Here is a 21618-nt window from a genome sequence, read left to right on the forward strand (position 1 = left end):
ATTTTTTTTAATCTTACTATAGTAAGGTTATTGCATATCACTTGTTTGTATTTAATTATTTAGTAAAATGTGAACTAAAGTTAAAAAGCTCCTGCAAGATATTTAATATCTTAAGGTACATAAGAGTAGCATTTCTGTTTTTCCTTAGTAATTTTTAAAACTTGAAATTTTAACTCAATTTCTTTAATCACTTTCTTCCAAGTGAGACTTTAAAAGAAGCCCTAAGTAACAGGTTGTTGACTTTCATTGTTGAAACTTTCGAATTATACATAAAATCAGTTCTGAAACAGAACACATAAATTAGCTTAATAGGTGAATAGCATACCCTTTCAGAATTAGCCAGAGAAATATAGATTTGCTGTATATAAATCATAAAGCATCCAGGATAAGAATTCTTTAAATTTGTTACATTTTAAATAGTTTTAAATAAACATCTATTTTGTTTAGTTATGTAAGTAATTGTTTTCTTTCTCTAAAGAAAGTTTTATAAAAATATGCCAGAGAAAAATAAGAGACTTGAACAAAGCAAGAAAGCCACTAGGGGCTGAAGTTCATTTAAATCTCTCAGCTGCTGGGAAATCAGTTTTAGGAAGCCAGTACTTAGATATCAAAACAACCAAACCAAGGCTATGCCTTAAATGTATACAACTACAGTGAATATGAAATCAAATTTTAACAAAATTATCCATTAAAAATTACTGATGATTCAGAAATATACTGAATTTAGATCTAAGTCAGAAGAAATATATTGTATAAAATAAGCAACAAACAAGTTGTTTTTTTCATGTTTAATGTGAAAATGATGATCTCATGAAGTTTACATACCACAGTATTACGCATTACTTAATATCAATTTTGACGGCTATAGTTTCATCATCTAAGAATTACAATTGGTGGCACGATATATGCTTTTCAAAACTACTGTAAAACAGAACATGAATACAAATACATATTGCCAAGGAGCTGGTGACCACACTGAAATGACTGAATGGCAAACTTCACATGTCAGCAAAATAAAAAGAAACTGCTAAATCTTTTTTCCTCCAGTATTAAAATAATGAGTCTTAGATGATAAAGTAGTAAGATCCAAGATACATTAAATCAAAATATTTACAAAAAGTTCAATAACATTTTAGACCAAACAGAAAACAAAAAGGCAAAATTAAGGAAATCATTCATATTCTAAATTTAATTTTTTCTGTTGAGTCTCAGTTACAAGCATTTCAAAGACTTTTAAAAATAATACAGTAACTTTTAATAAACTCCTAGTTAAAATGAGGGTGAGGTAACATTTAATTAAAGCAACAAGTTATCCCCCTTATATAAAGATATCTTCTTGTTAATTTCAGAGATATTTCATACCATTCAACAAGGAAGAAATATGAACAGTTATCTCAAGAAAATGCTGTCTTATCTGAAATTTGAAGTTCAATGTAGTTTATCTAAGATATTTTATCTTTGACCACTATAAAAAGAGACATTTTGTTAAATTATACCACTCCTTAGGCAGATGCCTTAAAAGAAAGGACTTTTTAAAAATGAATAATTAATTCTGAAATTAGCAAGTTCATATCCTCTTCTATATTATGGGAATATTTACTGGCAAACTTTATTAATTTTTATAAGATCCTACTTTTAACTTAAAGTAACAAGCAACCGTCACAGATACTGAAAGTTATCTAGTGCTAAGAAATTGCACATTAAGTCAGAAAATAAATCATGAACCTGTAATTCTAATTACACACAGATAATGAAAACAAATGGTTTGTTCCCAGAAACCATGTGTTAAAGCTGATTTTGAACAATGAAAATGTATTTCTGAATCTATATATTGCAGATTCTTACTGCTAAGCCACCAGGGAAGCCCTCTATATATTGCAAATATAAGCAAAATGACTAGCGCTATTTCTGGGCTTTTTATTTTTAAAGATGTAAACATTATTTTAACATGTCTCTATTCATAAGATACGTTTTCCATCTAAGTGTGAAATAGAATAATGGAAAGGTTAAACACTCTTAAAATATTTCAATCAACCATTCCAAAGCTCAGTGTTTTTCCAGTGCAGAGGAGGTACCCACAAAATTCCAGCTGCCTGTCTGAGAGAGGCATTCTGGTCTGTGCCGTAAGTCATACACATACCTGCTGTGTTTATGCTAACACTGCCCCAGTAATACAAGAAGAAATGCTCCATCTGGATTTGAAGTGCTACCTATTTACCTATCTTTTAAAATGCAATAAAGCCAACTAGATTTTGTTTAAACATACAAATCATTTCATCTGAGGGCAGGATCTCATTTTACCAATAGCGTGCGCTGATCAAGGAGAGTGCTGCATTCACAGGCTTTTAGCTTTTCACAGAAGCTTAGCCAAAATCAGACAACATAAAAATACCACTAATAAACAACACAACATCTTTACGAATTCAAATACTTAATATGACAGTGAGCTTTAGGTAAGAATATATTATTTGCAAGCTTTATTCTCTATGACTGGACACAATTTGCTATTCCTAAAATGGTAACATTAGAATTATTTTTCAGGATTCCTGCGGAGCTGTGCTCATTTTACATCCGTGCGAACTGCTGTCATCACTACTATGTCCAAACCCAGAGGATGAACTGGAAAAGAAGAGAGGGGGGAAAATAATAAAAAGAGGAAATTGGTTTTCACAACACACTCAAAGCCTGAGTAACAGAGGAGAACTTTAATTATCTCCAGTCACAAAGAGAGACAGGAAATTTGGACTTTTAATTAGCCATTTGGAGTGCAGTTGGATATTTTTTTAGCTAGATAATTTAAACGCGAATAATTCAAGTCTGACTAAATGAAAGTCACATAATCAGAATGCAGATAATTGAATTTCTACTGCATTCATTAATTCAGTGTGGAGGTGTGTGTGAAGACTACTATGATGAGCTGTCACAGCTCAATAAAATCTCAGTCAATTAATTTTTTCATTATCTTAGTATTACATCAACAAAAAGTGGAGTGTATATATGTCTATACACACGCATATGTGTACGATGTGTTATATAAATACATATACGTTAAATCAAAATGCAAGGAAATACCTTTCTGAATCATAATCTATATCGTTTTCTTTTTTTCCTTCCTCTTCTTCAGGGAAACGTCTGTTCATCAAGGCAAACTTGTGAATTGCTTCTTCTACAGAGTACTTAGTCTGCCCAGAAACACATGCCTCGATGTCTTCTGAATTTAGATGACTTTGCAGGAAGAGGTGAAGGCTGCTATCTGAAAGCAGAAGTGCATTCTGTAGAACCCTATGTAAAAGAAAAAAGAAGACATGATCAGTGCACAGGGAGGGACAATTATAGGACGGGAGAGAGAAAAACATTAGAAATGTGCCACTGAAGTGATTTCTCTACTATGGCAAACTTGGCATCAATTACAGACTCTCCCTATTAAAAGGATGAAAGCATATGTTAACTTTTATTCGATTATTTGGAAATTTAGGTGAGTAAAAACATGAAGCTAATAGTTAAGAACATCTGTTAAAAGAATAACTTCAAGGACATTTCTTCAATTTAACCATCTGTTATGACCATGTGGATTAATTATGGAAATATTTTGCTTAGATAGTCAGAGAAATTTATTCTGCCTTTAAAAAATTTACTGCCTACCAGCATGTCAGTTCTGTGATCTTTATTGGTTAGGCTGTCATGAAACATCAAAACTTTCAACAACTATTAAAAACTATATTAAAAAGTCAGTACATTTCTCAGCATGTCTTACATTTTCAAACTTTACAAAGATGCTTATATACAGGTTCACAAGGGCTCAATTGAGAGGGAGCATTTTTTGAATACTTAAGGTTGACCTGAAATTTCTCCAGAATCTTCAGCATATTTTAAAATGAGTCACTAAATAAAATTGCTCCCAGCCAGTTTTACCATATATGTAATTAAAGTATGATAAGTCAGTAACAAGTACATACTAGCCTTCCCACATTCCAAGATCAAAATTTACAAAGGGAATACAGATTTCAGCTAGTACATCATGGAGAATGAAAAAGTGCCCTGTAGCCAAAGGTACACATCCTCAAATTCGTTTTATCAGTTAATGTGTCTTTTCTGAAATGCATATCAAAGAACACCCTTATGTTTAAATAAAAATTGGTTTTCTCTTTTTAGCAACGATTTTGACATATGATAATTTAGTCTCTGTTAATAGTTCAATAATGGCAACCCACTCCAGTATTCTTGCCTGGAAAACCCCTTGGACTGAGGAGCCTGGTAGGCTACAGTCCATGGGGTCGCAAATAGTCGGACACGACTGAGCGACTTCACTCACTCACTCAATAGTTCAATAATGATGTAACACAAGACTCTAAGACCGGATGCTGGGGACAAACCTGAAACACTGAAACGCAAGTATAATTCTGTTCAACAGGATTTTCCATGTGGAGATCTATGAGACATAGAGTATTTCAGACCAACAAAACTTACCTTATATTCTGCATTTTTAGATGCAGAAAACAAGTTAATTAGAAAAGTAAATCTCTTTTGATCATTCATATCAATTTACTTAAAAACCAAGGTCACTGGAATATTTCCTTCTCTTTCAAATAAGACAGTTATTTCTTAAGGAAGGCAAGCATCTAAAAATACACAATATCAAAACCAAAATCGGGCTGTCCTCTTTGCTTCAGATAGGTTTACAAATGGTTTTTGAGAAAACTTTCTTTACTGACCTACTAAAATGAAAAGTAAAACCTTTGTGCGTTTTTAAAAGGCAAAGCCTCAAGCCAAATAGCTAAATACTTCCACTCTTCCATGTCCTCTGCCCTGAATTCCCTCAGTAAATGACCATATCACATGATAAAGATTAATTTACCAAGTACAAGGAGTAAAGTAGTAAATCCTTTTTACTACTCTTTGAGATTTATTTTCTACATTTATAAATGTTTACCACTCTTGTTTTAAATGCTTCAAATCAAGAGAAGATTTATATAGCAACGACCCATTAATATTAACTTGCCTTCGCTGTGAAGTTTGAACTGAGTGTTTCCTGTGTCCCTTTTTCAGTGGTTTCCTGCCCACGATGTTACAAGTAACTGTTCATGGGATTATACTTACTGCTTTGTTTCTGTTGGAAATGTGTTTTATTTTCTTTATAAAATAATGGGTAATCTTTAAAATTGATTTTGGATGCTTCGAGGCATTACACCACAAAAGTAATGAGCACTAATGCCAATGCTATTGGACACAAATTCATTTTAGCTTTATTTCATGTCTAAAGCAATTCTATTGAGCCTTGAACTGGTCACACACTGTTATTAACTTGCTAGTAACCTAACACATGGGTACAGCAAACAAAAGTGATCAGAGTCCAGGTTGATCAGGACCTCGAGGCTACTGTCTTTTTTCTTGAACTATAATTCAATTTCCAATTTTACTGTACATTAGACTCATTATTTCCCGGTCTTGTCTTTTCTGCTTCATACTGCCATCTGGAGGACACACAAGTGAACAGCCAGAGGGAGCTTGGCACACCTAGTTCAAAATTCTGAAAGGGGAGAAGGATGTGGCTGGGAACATCTGAAGACCCGTACAGGCTCTTGAGTGCAAAAACATCTGCCCAGTTTAGGTTTTGTGAATTTCCTCTGTCTGGTTAGCTAAATTTATGCCACTGTACTCCATTAATAAGTTTTAAATAAGCAAAAATAATTTTTTTATTGTATTTATGATTTTTATTTTCAGTCAAGTGTTTCATTCCAAAATTAAAAATACAAAATTTTCACAGTGTTTTCCCATCTGGTTCAGTAAGCATAATTAGTTCATTTTAAGTAATATCTGATTTACTATATATCAGAGTATTGTGACTGCCATCATAATATTAAATCCTATTTTTACCCTAGTCATACGTGCACCACATTTTCCCCAAACAAATTTAATAGCAGAAAATCAACTTCAAACTTGACATCAACTTCAAACTTAAAATAAAGAGTACTTTGTAAAACAGTCAGTAAAATGTCACCTTTATAAGTCTCCATAAAAATAAACGTATATAATTTTCAAGCCCTCATAAAAGGAACAAAAAATAGCCTCTAGAATTTTAAAGGAATTTTAAGCACAAGGTATTTATAACATGAGTCAAAAGTTATTCCTTTCTCCATAATAACTTTAAACAAAGCAAAACCTGTTTTTCCTTGAATTAAACACATTTGAAAATCTGGTTTTCCTCAACATGAGTTTATTAGGTGTATTCTATATTGCTTCAGCTGAGAATATATATAGCTATGCAAACCATGTAACCCTAACTAAGGATGCCCTGAGTCTACAGAACCCAACATAATGATATACATACACATCTGTATAGCGGCTGGAAGGTTAGCAGTTTGATGTACAAAAAAAAATTAATTCAGCCTGTTTACCTCTTACCATGAGAAAAAAATAAAACCTACAAATCTTCATTGAAGACATTCATGATCTGTGCTGTGGTGCCCTCTATTGAACATAAAGACATAAAAATTTGTGTGTGTGTGTGTGTGTGTGTGTGTGTGTGTGTGTGTAAAACTAGCTGTAGTGTTTCCATGATATCCTTTCATAAAAAATTTTTATATAAATTCATTAAATTTTTAAGACATACATTACTGTAATATGAAAGTCTACCTTGTAAGGTACATGTAGTTATATTAATGGGATGAATTCAGTGAAAGCTGGCACCCACTTGTGATAGCAAAGTGCAAAAAAATAGTAGGAATGCCAGTTTCATAGCTGGAGACTTACCAACAGAGCTTATAATTTAGTCTATAACTTCTTTGTTCATAACTATTAGTAAAAGTGACTTACAATTTAAAATTAGCCAGGGAGGAAATCCCAAAGGGAGATTATACCCAAGACTGAGGAAAAATGAATATATTTGAAAAATTTCACAATCATACCAACTTTAGCTAGCATTTAAGAGTTCTAATTATAAAGCTGCCAGTTCCTGGGATTAATATAGTGCCTCCACCTTTCTTATAATTTCCTTATCTATAAAATTGAGATGAAACTTGACTCCTAATATTGTCATAGGTATTGAGGTAAAACATGTAAAAAGCTAAATGTAGCCAATAAAATGGTATAAATTCCTCTTCTTTGGTACCTCAGCAAAGGAACAACTTTCTAATTTCTCTATGAAGACTGCCTGGCTATGTACTTTGCTATCAAATATGTATTAACTTCACAGATGACCTTAAAATGGAAAAAATACATATTTATATTATAGATACACACCTATGCACAGAAACAGCAGTATTTTGGTTTCAAAGAGGTTGAACATATACAACACTCTTTAACTTCAAAATTTATATAAAAACCAAGTGTTTTAAGAATTCAAAAAGCAGCATGTTTATTTGGGGCACTTATTGGGGAGCCCCCTAATTTCATTCCCCTTCATCATCACCAGTTTAAAAACCAAGTCTTAAAAACACACGCTAAAAAGAGAATTCCCTGGTGGTCCAGTGGTTGGGACTCTGTGCTTCCACTGCAGGGAGTGCAGGTTCAATCCCTGGTCAGGGAACTAGGATCCTGCATGCTGTGTGGTGCAGCCAACAATAATTAAAAATACACGCTAAAAATCTACAATACACAGGCATATTTCGTACTTTAATATTGTGGTGTTTTCTTCTTAAATTCCCAAAGTGCCCTACAAACAAGGAACAGGCTACCGATAGTAGCCTCACTTAACGGGTAACCAACAGAGCCTCAGGGGACCTCAAGGTGGGGTCAGGACACAGATGGCTGAGTTGCACGTTGCATCCAGTTTCCCAAAGTGGGCTCAGGCTGGGGGGACAGAGGGGTCCACGAGAGGCAGAGACATGCAAGGTTGCTATTTCTACACACACTGGACAAAGAACAGGACTATGTATCAGATTTGAGGGGCACAGAAAAGACGGTGGGGAGGACAGCAGGGGCCACAGCATTCAAGGCCTTTAAGTGAGGACTAAACCCAAAGTGTGGTATTAGACTCCTTGTTTCCTTCAGGAGCAGACTACATAGAAGCACCAGCTTTCACGTTTTATGTGAAATTCATCTCTTGGAGACTAATGTTCACAGACCATAACGGGACAAATAACATCACAATGGTGTCTGCTCCATGATTTGACTTCTGGATGACATCAAGATTCAACTTTAATGAATCAAGACATCCCTGATAAGTATGCAGTTGCCTCCCCGCTAGAATGGAAGCTTCAAGAGGACAAGGATATGTGTCTGTCTTGTGCAGTCCTATATCCTCAGTACCCAGCCTGGTCAAAAGCAGTCACTTCATATATTGGCTCACTGAGTCCTTTCCCAACCTTCCTTTGAATGACACAACTACCCGTGAGGCCGGTGGTGTGTGTATTACATTATCACACTTTCCAGCAAACCAAGGCTCACAGGAATGAATGACTTTTCTGAGGTTTCAGAGCCAGAAAACAACCAGGAGCCAAGATTCACAGGAGACCTGGAACCCAATCCCTCCAGCTCCTGACCCAAGACACTTTCCATTATGACCTCTGCGTGAAATTCAACCAGCAAACTGCCAAACAACACAGCATGCAAGAGTAACCTAGAGTAGCTACGCACAGCCCCTCAACAGCCTGCTGACTCTCACACTGGCAGGAATTTGGTTGCCCAATTGTGCAAAGAAAGGTCACGTTCAAAACAATGAAGTAATTCCTGGTCAAAAAAACACAGGCCTTGAGCTTAACAAGCAACATAAGCAAAGAGACACATGGTGTCCTTTGATCTCAAATAAGGACACTTCTCTACAGAAAACACGCAGCTCCCCAAATGCTTACGGAGACTGCAGGATATGACTAGCCCTGTCCGGGACTCACTGGCGATGGCCGGTCTGCAGTTTCCCCCAGCAGCATCTGGAGTGACAGGCCACTCTGCAAACTTGTCTGTGGGGATCAGGTCTTTAGGGAGAGGCCATCAGCCACCTGGGTCTCATATAGACAATTAAAATTGGAGCTATCCCCAAAAGGAAAGGGCAGGAAAAACTTGAGCAGGTCTTTGTTCTGTCATGCCTAGGAAACGCCACAGAACACCACTGTGAGGACTTCTGAGGACTTGGCTCAGTTAGATTTTTCTGTTCTCTTGACATTTTTATTCCTCCATTTCCCGCCCCCACCTTTTTCTTTTCCAGCCCTCCCTCAATTTATAACCTTGGCTGTTTCTGTATGTCTCTATGACCCCTTCAAAGGAAAAGCATGATACCAATCTAATAGAAATAAATATTAATATTCATGTGGATACTTAATACCCAAGCCTTTGATGAGTGAGCCATAGAGAGAGAGAGAGCCAGAGGGCAGTATATTATTTCAGGCTAGCTCGAAGGTGCCGAGTAGAACATTCAAGATGGTTTCAGATCCTGAAGCTAGTAGAAAAAGAGTTCAGGAGACTGGGCCCTGCACTAACTAGTAGTCATAGGACTCAGCTTATTCCCTTATCTATAAATAGGAAGATAGAAAAATTAGCTCAAAGCTATTTCATGTCTAAGTGCATTAAAATAGTGGCTGATACTTGGCTATCACACATTATACTTCAGTCTGTTGTGAGTGCTTTACATTCATTAACTGATTCAATCCTCTTGACAGCCTTATGAAGTAGATACTATTATTACCCCATTTTACAGGTGGGCAAACACAAGCGCAGAGGAGGTAAAAGGCTTGCCTAAATTCCCAGCTAAAGTAGCAGAAGCAGGATTTGAACCCAGGCAGTCTGGCCTCAGAGTCTGTGTGCAGATTAGTGTGTTGTCCCATGGGATGAATATTCCAGTATTACAGAGTAGAAATTAAAAAAAGAGGAATCATAGCAGTGTGAATTCAAGTCACTTTCACTGCAGCACCAACCATAACCAAGTGTTTCAGAGTTAATAACCTTCTGTGTCCATGTGTGCTAAGACAATCAGTTGTGTCCAACTCTTTACAGCGCCATGGATTGTACCTGCCAGGCTTTTCTGTCCATGGGCTTCTCCAGGCAAGAATACTGGAGTGGGTAGCCATTCCCTTGTCCAGCAGATCTTCCTTACACAGGAATTAAACCCATGTGTCTTACATCTCCTGCATTGGAAGGCAGGTTCTTTATCACTAGCGCCACCTGGGAAGCCCTAATAACCCACTAAGACTATTAAAACACCAATAAATACTCCCTTATAAACATTCCCTCCAAAGAGTAGCAACAAGTTATTCACTTAGAGGAGCTCAGAACACTGTTAGCAGCCCACTGTAGAGCTGATGTTGGTATGTCGATCCTAAACGTTGTAAATACAGAGTTTCTAAGAAGTGCTTTTAATAAGGAACATTTGTTTCCTGGCAAATTTTACTCTTGTCAGCTAAACTCCCAAGCAATTTGGCTCTGCTTTATAGCTTAAGGGAGTATATATTTATTATCTGATTCAATTAGTTCATTGTTTTCTTTCTGGAAGGTTTGGTCCTGAATATGCACTGTGTGAGGTGAGCCACAAGATGGTGCTCTAATATAGGAAATGACTGAGCACAGCGCGGCACAAATGGATTTATAGTTCTGAGGAGGATTAGTATTGGCTTCTATTGGCCAATACCTGAAAGTTACTGTAGAGGACTGAATTGTGTCTCCTTGAGAGAGATGTTCTTCTTAAATCCCAGTAACCTATGATCATGACCTTTGGAAATAAGATTTTAGCAGGTGTAATTAAATTAAGGATCTCAAGACAGATGATCCTGGATTTAGGGTGGGCTCTAAATCCAATGATTGATGTTCTTTTGAGAGAAAGGAAAGGAAATCTGAGACACAGAGAAAAGAAAGACATGTAAGGATGGAGGCAGGGGTTAAACTAGCTTCCCTGGTGGTTCAGACTCTGCCTACAATCTGCCTACAATGCAGGAAACCCAGGTTCAATCCGTAGGTTGAGAAGATACCCTGGAGAAGAGAATGGCAATCCACTTCAGTATTCTTGCCTGGAGAATCCCTTGGACAGAGAAGACTGGTGGGCTAAAGTCCATGGGATCGCAAAGAGTCAGACACGACTGAATGGCTAACAATATAGGAAATGAATTACTGAGCATCCCTCCAAAGCAGATTATCAGCATTTTAGAAACAGGAACATTCTCTCCGGCTTGATCACAGGACCCTCAATTCTTACAGAGTGCTGTGCTCGCATCTCCCATCTGGCCACCAGAGTTTCTGCACACTTACTTTCTGAGGAAATCCTCCAAACCCTGACGGCGCTGATCTACATGCTGGCGATTGTTCATGTTGAAAAATAGGTTTTTAGATGGAAGTTCTGGCAGTTGTCTTATGAGAAAGAAAAAAAAAATTTTTTTAATCATCAAATCAAGGCAATTTAGTTACAGAAATCCCTCAAAATGAAAGCAAATCATGCATGATAATTATCACACAACTATTATATAATTATACACATATTTTATAGTTACATTATACAATAAGGGTATGAAAAAATCAGTTAACTTAAAGAAAAAATATTTTTAAACATTTTTGAGGACTTTCATGATCAATACTCATATAAATTAGTATAATTCAAGTGGTAAATTTTGAATTCAGAGGCAACAGTCAAAAAAATAAAGCTATATACTGCAATTGAGAAGAAAGCCTACAAAAGCCTTCATATATATCAATACATGTCAATTTTTTAATTGATGTATATTGTTTACAATATTAAATTAATTTCAGGTGTTTTCCATTGTTTTTCAGATTGTTACCCATAAATTATTACAAGATATTGAATATAGTTTCCTGTGCTATTCATTGTTGCTTATTTTATATATAGTGGTAGGTCAAATTTTTAAATATTGAATATAATAATAAAGTCTTCTCAATATACTCTTTAAATCACTTACACCAGTAATGCATTACTTTGGAGTCTCTGCCTCAGCCACACAAATTCTCTGTACCTTCTTCTCACACAGGATGTTTTCATTGTAAAACACATGCTATTGGTCTGTTTAAAGAAAACAAAAAACATAAGCCTCACTTGAGGAAAATGTGCTTTTCTTGTATCCTTAACACTCTACATGCCCCAATATTCACTTAAAGTAGGATTTTATTTATTTTTTTTTGATTTTTTTTAAATTTTATTTTATTTTTAAACTTTACAATATTGTATTAGTTTTGCCAAATATAGAAATGAATCCACCACGGGTATACCTGCATTCCCCATCCTGAACCCTCCTCCCTCCTCCCTCCCCTACCCTCCCTCTGGGTCGTCCCAGTGCACCAGCCCCAAGCATCCAGTACCGTGCATTGAACCTGGACTGGCGACTCGTTTCATACATGATACAATACATGTTTCAATGCTATTCTCCCAAATCTCCCCACCCTCTCCCTCTCCCACAGAGTCCATAAGACTGATCTATACATCGGTGTCTCTTTTGCTGTCTCGTACACAGGATTATTGTTACCATCTTTCTAAATTCCATATATATGTGTTAGTATACTGTATTGGTGTTTTTCTTTCTGGCTTACTTCACTCTGTATAATAGGTTCCAGTTTCATCCATCTGATTAGAACTGATTCAAATGTATTCTTTTTAATGGCTGAGTAATACTCCATTGTGTATATGTACCACAGCTTTCTTATCCATTCATCTGCTGATGGGCATCTAGGTTGCTTCCATGTCCTGGCTATTATAAAAAGTGCTGCGATGAACATTGGGGTACACGTGTCTCTTTCCCTTCTGGTTTCCTCAGTGTGTATGCCCAGCAGTGGGATTGCTGGATCATAAGTAGGATTTTAAAAATCAAAAATAGATTTGCATTTATGCCAGACTCAAATCTTGCATATAACCCACCAACATAGCATCTATGAAGACAGCTGGGGTGACATTAATGAGCAGTGACGTCCTGGGGCAAGGCATGAACCTGCCTTTCCCTGAGTCCTGACGTAGCTTCCTGCTCATCTATAGCACTCTTTTCAGAGACAAATCGTAAACATTAGACAAAATCCTGAAGCATAAATGATGAGTAAAAGCTCAGGGTCATCCACTGCATTTACCCCATCCATCTACCCACGGAGAAGTCTTTGGGGATTAGAGACACCTTCTCATGGTCCTCAACATGACATTGCAGAAGGCCAAGTCCTTGATATGGCCATCGCCACAGACCACACAAATCACCTGGGATCCTGAAATCACCTTTAAACAAGAGATCAGCATTCCCCTTCTCTACTAGGTGTGCAAGAGAGTGTGATTGAGTGAAAGAGGCGTGTGGTGCACAGGACAAGTATGTGTGTGGAGAACCCAAAGTCCAGTACTGGCTCTGCTACAAGGCAAGTGACTTGAACTCCAGTTCCTCGGATGGGAAAATGGGGATGAAATAGCACATCCCTGTTTCCCAGGGCCATTGTCAGGATTGACAATATGCAATGGCAAATGTTATCTCTTAATATTATCATTAGTTACTAGGTGTAACTGGTACTTTCTGTTACCTTAAGGCAGATTTAGGAAAAGCCACCCTCAGAGTCCCTACCTGAAGCAAAACCTCGATGCTTCTCCTATGGGTTTTATCCAAGGCCGTTTCTCCTTTGTGAAAAACAAGAGACTGGCTTATGTCTATTGGTTTTGTAAGAAGATCTCTATTCTGCCTATTAATTTCAACATTCTATTTCATAATCTTTATACTGCCAAATGAGAAATTTTTTTTGCCCCAGAGATTGGTATTATTTCAAAAACCATCATCAACCTGCTTAATATGCACCCAAAGGCTGTTTTCTCTGGGAAGTGTCAGTCATAGCAGGCATTAGTTCCTAACTGTCCCCATGAGATGTATAGCACATATTCCTGAACTTTATAAAATTCAAAGAATCTCAGGATGCAGAGAGGTTAAGAAGTTTGTCCAAAAAGTAGTTATTGGCCTAAATCTCATTGTGGACAATCTGGCAGCAAAATGCGCTAGATAAGAGTTTGTGGCACAATAATAACATTGTGTGTGTGGATTTCAAAGCACACCAGGGCCTCCCTCTAATGTGACCCTTGGGGGCTCAGTTGGCAGGCCGTTTACATCAGAGTTTGTGCCCCAGCAAGGCCTGGGTGGGCGCCCTGTCAGTGTTCTCTCCCCAGAGAGGACCAGGTCACTGCAGAGCCTCCTGAGCCTCGCGCATAGACGGAGTCCAGGTCAGCTCCCTTCATTTCTCTGCTTAGAACCACTGTGGATGGAATAACTGGAGATCCATGTGGTGCCCACACCAGACAAGGGTCTATCAATAAGACCTTCATTTGCAGGACAAGCTCAGGAGAGAATACATGAAGGGCTACTCACCTCGACCATCCATTAGTTTAAAATTCCAGGTAAATGCTACGACTTCAGAGTCGTCTGGTATTATTTCCCTTGAGGCTAACTTAAATGGGTTAAACACCAGCTCCTCTACCCGCAAAGCTCTATGGGTCTGTGGGTGCAGTGTCTTAAGCGAGGCCAACTAGAACTATCCAGGATCCCCACCCATTCCTAATCGTACAACAGGTGGAAGCCTCTTCAGGATCAGGCTACACTGAGATCACTAATTTATTAAGTTCCTCTAAATCTAGTTGCTGGTTTCTGCTATCTACCAAGCCAAAAACATGTATTTACTGTCAATTTATTAGCATCTCAGAGAAACGCCAACCACTACCACCACAGAAAAATGCTGAGCACCACCAAATAGTACTTGTGGAACCCATTACTTCTGGATGGAAATATTTTTTAACGCACATTTCTGAACTCACATCAAGCTATTTATGTAGAAAAGAAGGATCTATACTTTCATTAACTCCCTGAGGATAATTACATTTCATACCTACTATAAAGTGTGTCAATAAATATGTCAAAATTTGACCCACAAATTTTTTAGAGGAAGTCAGAAGGCAACTAAAGAATTTCATTTCATTTTCAAATGCTCAGTCTTATATATTCGTGTTATAATTTTCCACACAGAATGAATATCTAGTGTGACCTTATGAGTAAAACCAAAACAAAATCAAAACAGGCATACCCTGATAAACACCTTCAACACCATCATCAAAAAAAAAGTATTCTGAGTTTTTACTTTATTTTCTAAGTTGAGGAAGTTTGAAAGAAAAAGGGAAGAAAGGAGAAAAAAGAGAAGTTTAGTGGCATTGAGGTACCCAATATAATAATTTAGCTATTAACAGTGGGAAGAGTAAAGAGTGGCTAAATTTTATCTCACTTGTATAATACTACACAGTCACAGATAAAATCTGAGCCCATTGCTATGCTCTCAAGAGAAGTCTGGACTAAATCAGACCAAAGAAGTGACTATCTTCATGGTCAAGGGCCAATAAACCATATACACCTGTGGGCCAAATCCAGACGCCACTTGTCTTCACAAATAAATTTTTATTGGAACACAATTACACTCATTCATTTATGTATTGTTTATGGCTGCTTTCAGTGATTCTGAGAGTCTGTACGGCCCACAAAGCCAGAGATTTTTACTACCTGGCCCTTTACAGAAAAAGATAGCTGACCCTTATTCAAGATAATTATAGGAGGCCACACAACACACAATACTCCTCAAAAGATTATGCTACAGTATTGTTTCCAAATAAAATAAGTCATTTCTAGTTAATTACTTCTCTTAATTACTCAGAATTGAGACCAAGGCAAAAATAATTGCACATATTCATTTCCCACTTTTCTGTTCTACATATAAAACACTGTACATCTCTTTGCCAGAGAACTCTACATCCTCTCAGAACTTAAGATTTATCAGGTAATATAGTCTGCAGAAACATGCCATAACAGATCATAAAGAAATACCATTAATGAGCTATAAAAACTCTTTGTGAATTTTAGATGTTTCACATCTTCAACATGAAGGCAATAAACATTAAAATATTAATATTAACAAAGGTACAACGAGGAATTCAAATAAGTCCATTTTTCAACTTTAGGAACCATCATATTACTTCATTTAAGAGACAAGCGTTAGTTGCAATCATTCAAATTCAGTTCTTTGAATTAGAAACATTTTTATAAATTTCACTTATATCGTAGTACCCATCAAATGTATGCTACCTAAAAATTACTATGATTTCTATGTACTATCGATGGCATACTTACATGAATACATATCTCATAGTCGATATAAGAGTGCCAGAAGTCCTCCTTCTGAATCCTAGGATCTCGAACCCAGACACTTACAAATTCCTGTAAGGGCATCACAAAGAAATATGTTTCAGAATTGCAAGTAGGGCTCGGAAGGGCAGAGAGAAATGACTGTACTAGAACAAAACTGAAAGGAGCTTTAACCGATGTGGTTATAGTCCCTTAAAAAAACAAGAAGTTAATGAATCAAGCACCACAGGAAGTCCAAAAAACACTATTGCCACAAATGGAATTTCTACAATAACGCAAAACAGAGCTGGGCATGATTTGGTTTTACAGGTTATATGAAGACAATAAGAACAGAGTATTCTGAAACTGATTTTCAATTTTTAATCATGAAAAATAGGTTCACATTTTTATCAAGTTTTAAAAAATGTCATTTCATACTTCCTTCATTTCTCTGCATTAAAACTACAGGCCCTGCCTGATAAGTTACTTGCTAGAACACTAATAAGAAAGAGTGACAAAGGTCATGTGAAAAGCAAGCAAGGAGAGTTGGAAATGACTTCTGTGCACCCCGATGCCCTGAGAATAAGCAATACTGACTTAGTAATATGAATAGAAAGATGGGTGCTTTTGACATATGTTTCTATTTTTAAAATATACTTTCCCATGTGGTAAACTACTTCTTCATAACAACCTCATGTTATAGGTAAAAGAGAAGTTAAAAAATACAGAGTAGATAATTTTATTCCTTTTTAAAGATAATAAGAACAAGAAACACAGGGTAAAATTTAAAATACTTTTTTTAAAAGTGCTCTTCACTACATCAGCTTAATTTTAAAATATGAAAACATGTACAACAAAAAATTGTTATGTTTGGCATGATAATCTTTGAAATTATCATTTATTCATTTGGTGATTATAAATTTGCTAACTGAATTTCACTTTAAATATTTTAACCTTTTGTTTTGAAGAAAAAAAAAAAGACTTCAGGACTGAAATTGTAGGCATTTCTACTGCTTTGCTTTGGCACATCTGAGAAGCAGGCTGTCAATCCTCCAAAGCAGAAGGAGAAGAAATATTATGGAGTTTTCTGGACAAAGAACCTCCATTCTGTTATGCAGATAATAAAATGAGAGTTTGCAAGACAGAAAATTAACAGAAAAGGAGAAAGGCAGTCCACATTCCCTTAAATAGCTTTTGCTACCTATAAGTCTCACCTTCTAAAGTAATACTTTGTTCTTGCATTGGAGATTTCTACCCTACTGCTTGTCCTCAATATGCATACAGAGGTGATGAATTAATGCTCCAAAAAGACTTATTTTGAAATCTTTTCATTATGTATTTTTAAAGTCGTTTAGAAGACAGACAATAAAAACAAGGCAACAATACAGCAATGTTCTAAACATTTTGGCCATTATTTCTTAAACACACATTCTTAATTATAAGAAGGATTATAAAAACATTTGTTGATAAGAGCCCCTCTTACATAAAGTGTGGCTGGTTCAGTGTAAAGCAGATCCTGCCCAGGGGCAGAAATGAAACAGAACCCAGGCACCGTGCCCTCAGGACACACTTCACCTCCATCTCCTAACCGAGTGTGTGTACATAACTCATTTTCCCGCAGTGCTTTTTACACACCCATAGTTCTTAGAAGGAATGAATCAATCATCAGTGAATCAATAAAGACAGAGACAAATAGGTTAAGAATAGGAGAGAAGACCAGAGTCCAGGGTAGACCACATCTAACCCTCTAAAGTGTCCCCACACACTCAGGGCAAGACAGAATGTTGACAAGGGCTAACAAGGTTATCCTGCCCCCGTTCAGCCGGACTAAGGGAGGAGGCTCCTAGTCACCCAGTCACATGTAAGCCACACTCCCTCACAGGGTGCTGGCAGCTCCACTTTTCCACTGGAGAAGCAGAAGTTCTTGAAAATTCCACAGGGGAAATTTAATATTTCCAACAGTTCAGTGTTCCATATTAACAGCAGAAGACATGCACCCATTACTGAAATAGTGAGCCTTTACCCAGGTTAAACAAAAACGAAAAGACAAACAAATGCATTTGTCAATTTTCTACAAACCTGTCAGTCAAAAAAGGGTTTCTGAACTAAAATTATAGAATACACAGTTACTACAGCATCACAGACTCCTTGACCACTCAACATATTATTAATTGAAGATGGTAGTAATGACAAATATTTCTCAAAAAAATCAGGACTTTTCCCCTCTATCTGTTTGCTATTGCCCAACTACTAACATCTAAACTTTGAGTAATAGGTCCCTTTTCATGGAAAGAACACTGAAATTATGGTCACAATACCAGGGGTAAGTTTTTGTTCACTTACTTCCTAAATTATGTGCTTATTCACTGAGCCTCTGTTTCTACATCAGGAAAATAGGAATGATGCCTATCCAACCTATCTCAGCTGTTCATTAAGAGGATCAAATTATAAAATACCTGTGAAAGCACCAGGAAAATTTTATTGTGCTACATGAAATCAAATATTATATAGAAAGGAAAGTGCTTATAAACCCAAAGCATGAAAGTCTTCCCATAGGCCTTGCTGCTGCTGCTGCTGCTAAGTCGCTTCCGTCGTGTCCGACTCCTAGAGACCCCATGGACTGCAGCCTACCAGGCTCCTCCATCCATGAGATTTGCCAGGCAAGGGTACTGGAGTGGGGTGCACTGCCTTCTCTGCCCATAGACCTTGGTAATAAGCAATTCAGAAAAGCTAACCCAATTATCTTTTTAAAGTACAAATTTATTAATTTAAGAACCTAGTAGCAAATACTTTAATACTGTAATTTTTCAGTAAAAGGCAGAGAGACCTAAAGATTTCACAGGACTCGCTCGGAGCAGGCCCCTCATAATATTTGTAGAAGGAATGAATATCATAATGACAAATTACAGTAAGGAACCTAGTTTCCTCATCTTAATGGGTTAGAATTCTCAGATTCTACCTTTATTAATACTCATTACATCTAATCTTTATGCAGGGAAGGATATGTTGAAAACAGATTCTAAAACTATGCTGGGAAAAAAAAAATCTCCTAAGAACACAGCAATGCACTTTAAATGTACACTCAAAATTAACTATGATGCTAAGTCTCCAAATACTTTCTCAGTCCTGAAAATCTTTAACTTGGTTGAAGTGCTAAATGGTAAGCTTCCTTCCTTCTCATTCCCTTCCACGTCTCTGTGGCCCTGAGAGCCATCCCAAGCTGCTGTTCTTCACATCCTGTTACCATTCCAGGGTGACCTCATCCAAACATATGGTTTCAAGCACTCAGCACGAACTGATGATTCTCTCTCCATCTCCATTCAGGCATCTCTCCATATATCCAGCCTCCTGCCTAGAAGGTTCACTTGAAAATCCCACTAGCGCACAGAGTCCACACCCTTCCCACATCCTCCTCCTCATCTCATCCCCAGCAACCCCAGCCAAAAATCCAGAGTCCCCAGACTTCTGTCTTTGACTCACTGACCAAGTCCTGCAGTTTCACCCTCCTTTGATATACCCACCACTCTATTCCCTCTGTGAGTGCTCTGACCCAAGGACGGATAGCATGCCCAATGTTAATGCAAGTGCTACTAATTGATCTCTGGGCCTGTATCCAATTCATCCCCCATACTAAAACAAGAACAGTTCCAAAGCACACATCTGATGATGTCATTTTCCTGCTGAAAATCCTACAAAACCTGTCCCATGACCTTCAAGATCAAGTTCAAACTCTGTAGCTAGCACAATACAGCCTTTCATGATTCTCACTCTACTTATCTCCAAAGGCGAAGCTTGGGTCACATAACAGGCCATTTCACGCCTGCGCGCCTCTGAACATGCTGTTCTCTTGCCTGGACTGCTGTCCTCATCCCGCTTTCTGCTTTTTCCTTTATTGTCATCATCTGGTTCTTTTATTTTTTGCTAACTCAAATCCATTTTCAAAACGTAACTCAGTCTCTAGAAATCCTTCTGGAATTCCTCTGGAAATCCTCAGATTTCTCCAGTCTGATTAATTTGAACTCTTCAAGCCCCTACTGCCTCCGGGCAGACCTTGGGAATCCTTTTTCTCGGTGCTTTGTTGCACTGTACTTACCTGCAGCCCTCCTTCACTAGATGCTAAGCTCCTTTAGGGTAGCTTAGGCTTTGCAGTATAACTTGAGTGCCTGGCACATCCAAAGCAGTCCATTAATATCACTTAATGAATAAATGAATGCCTGTAGGAATCAGTGAATTGTCTTCAGGTGGGAAAATAAAGATGAGATCAAACTTCAACTGAAATAAAAACCTCATCCACTTGAGTTCTTGGACTCCATGAATTAATGATAAGTTATTTAGCAGCTGGTCTAAAGTTTATCTTAATTTAACAAACCCCTTCCTCTAAGGGCGTGCCAATTAACAGCACATGGCTACAAGAGCAATGTTTAATATCTATGAGAATCAACTGTTTTTTGAGCACCCTAAACAACTCCAGAAGCACCTATTTACATAGAAATAATTGAAAATCATCCTGAGAGCTCCAATAACCGGAGTCCCCTAAGACTTCTACCAGATGACAATTTGTTTGCCTAGTTGGAGTTAAAATACGTATTTGAAAGTAATAAAAGTACATTTATTTTAAAATATTCCATAATTCAGATGGGCCTCCCCTCCCCCACTCCACAATTAGTAGGAATTAGTGAAGTTTCTCGATACTTCCAGCTATGAACAGCACACCCAGGAAGCCAAGGCTCACCTATAATCCCTTAATTAGATGCATCCCTCATGATCCTGCCCACCATCCTTCAAGGGAATGTTGACAGCCTGTCAGCCACAAAGGACAGCTCCAAGTTCCATACATAGAATCATATGGATTTCCTATGAAAATTGCTTCTGCAGCAGCAGTTAGTCAATTTAATAACCTTATTAAACACTTTAATGACTTCTTGGGCCTAATGATTATTTCTAGTATGAAGGAAGAAGTCAGGCAGAGTAGAATTAAAAATTTAAGCTTACTGATCCCTACTGTTCTCCATGTGAAAACAGGCTTCTGAAGAAAGACTGCTGCACTCTTTGAAAATCTAATTCCTATGTTGTCTTATAATAATCACACCTTGGTTTCAGTGTACCCCCTTCCCTCTCCCAGCCCCATTCCACGTTCAACCTTTATCCATGTATCCATCTACCTTGTTTTTTTTCCCTTAGTCCTTATATGAGATGAAATCAACAGTAAAAATCATTGTACTGAACAAAGCATGCATATGGGTCATGCACTGTGGTGTTTTACACACGTTTTCCTTTAATCTTTACAACAATCCTAAGAGGTCAGTAATATTATTATCCCATTTTACAGACAAAAAAAAAAAAAAATTGGCTTCTAAAGCTTGAACAATTGGCTCAAAGTCAAATGGCCAATAGGCTCAGCCAGGTTTCAAACTCTGGTCTGCCTTGCTCCAAAGCCTGTGCCTTAAACACATTCTCTCTGGTGGTTCTTAAGCAATAAATAATAAATCTCCAATTTCACTGTATTTTCAATTTCACATAAGTCCATTATTCTGGAGTAGAAAAAAATTATTTTCTTTGCTATTAGCTACAGCATCAG

At 37.2% G+C, this 21618-nt stretch overlaps 1 protein-coding gene across 5 annotated transcripts in view; it reads right to left on the minus strand.

Annotated features, from left to right (window-relative positions):
- Positions 1-773: 773 nt before the first annotated feature.
- Positions 774-21618, minus strand: part of SNX10 (sorting nexin 10) — a 67805-nt gene continuing 46960 nt past the window's right edge. For all 5 annotated transcript variants that reach the window (XM_019958867.2, XM_019958865.2, XM_019958866.2 and 2 more), the window contains 5 exons: positions 16047-16133; positions 11832-11932; positions 11170-11268; positions 3073-3282; positions 774-2619 (listed from right to left, as the gene is read on the minus strand). In XM_019958867.2, coding sequence (XP_019814426.1) covers positions 2538-2619; positions 3073-3282; positions 11170-11268; positions 11832-11932; positions 16047-16133 — 579 coding nt within the window. In that variant the 3' untranslated portion in view covers positions 774-2537. The remainder of the gene's footprint in view (positions 2620-3072; positions 3283-11169; positions 11269-11831; positions 11933-16046; positions 16134-21618) is intronic.

This window comes from Bos indicus, chromosome 4 (assembly GCF_029378745.1).
Source record: "Bos indicus isolate NIAB-ARS_2022 breed Sahiwal x Tharparkar chromosome 4, NIAB-ARS_B.indTharparkar_mat_pri_1.0, whole genome shotgun sequence".
Lineage (NCBI taxonomy): Eukaryota > Metazoa > Chordata > Mammalia > Artiodactyla > Bovidae > Bos > Bos indicus.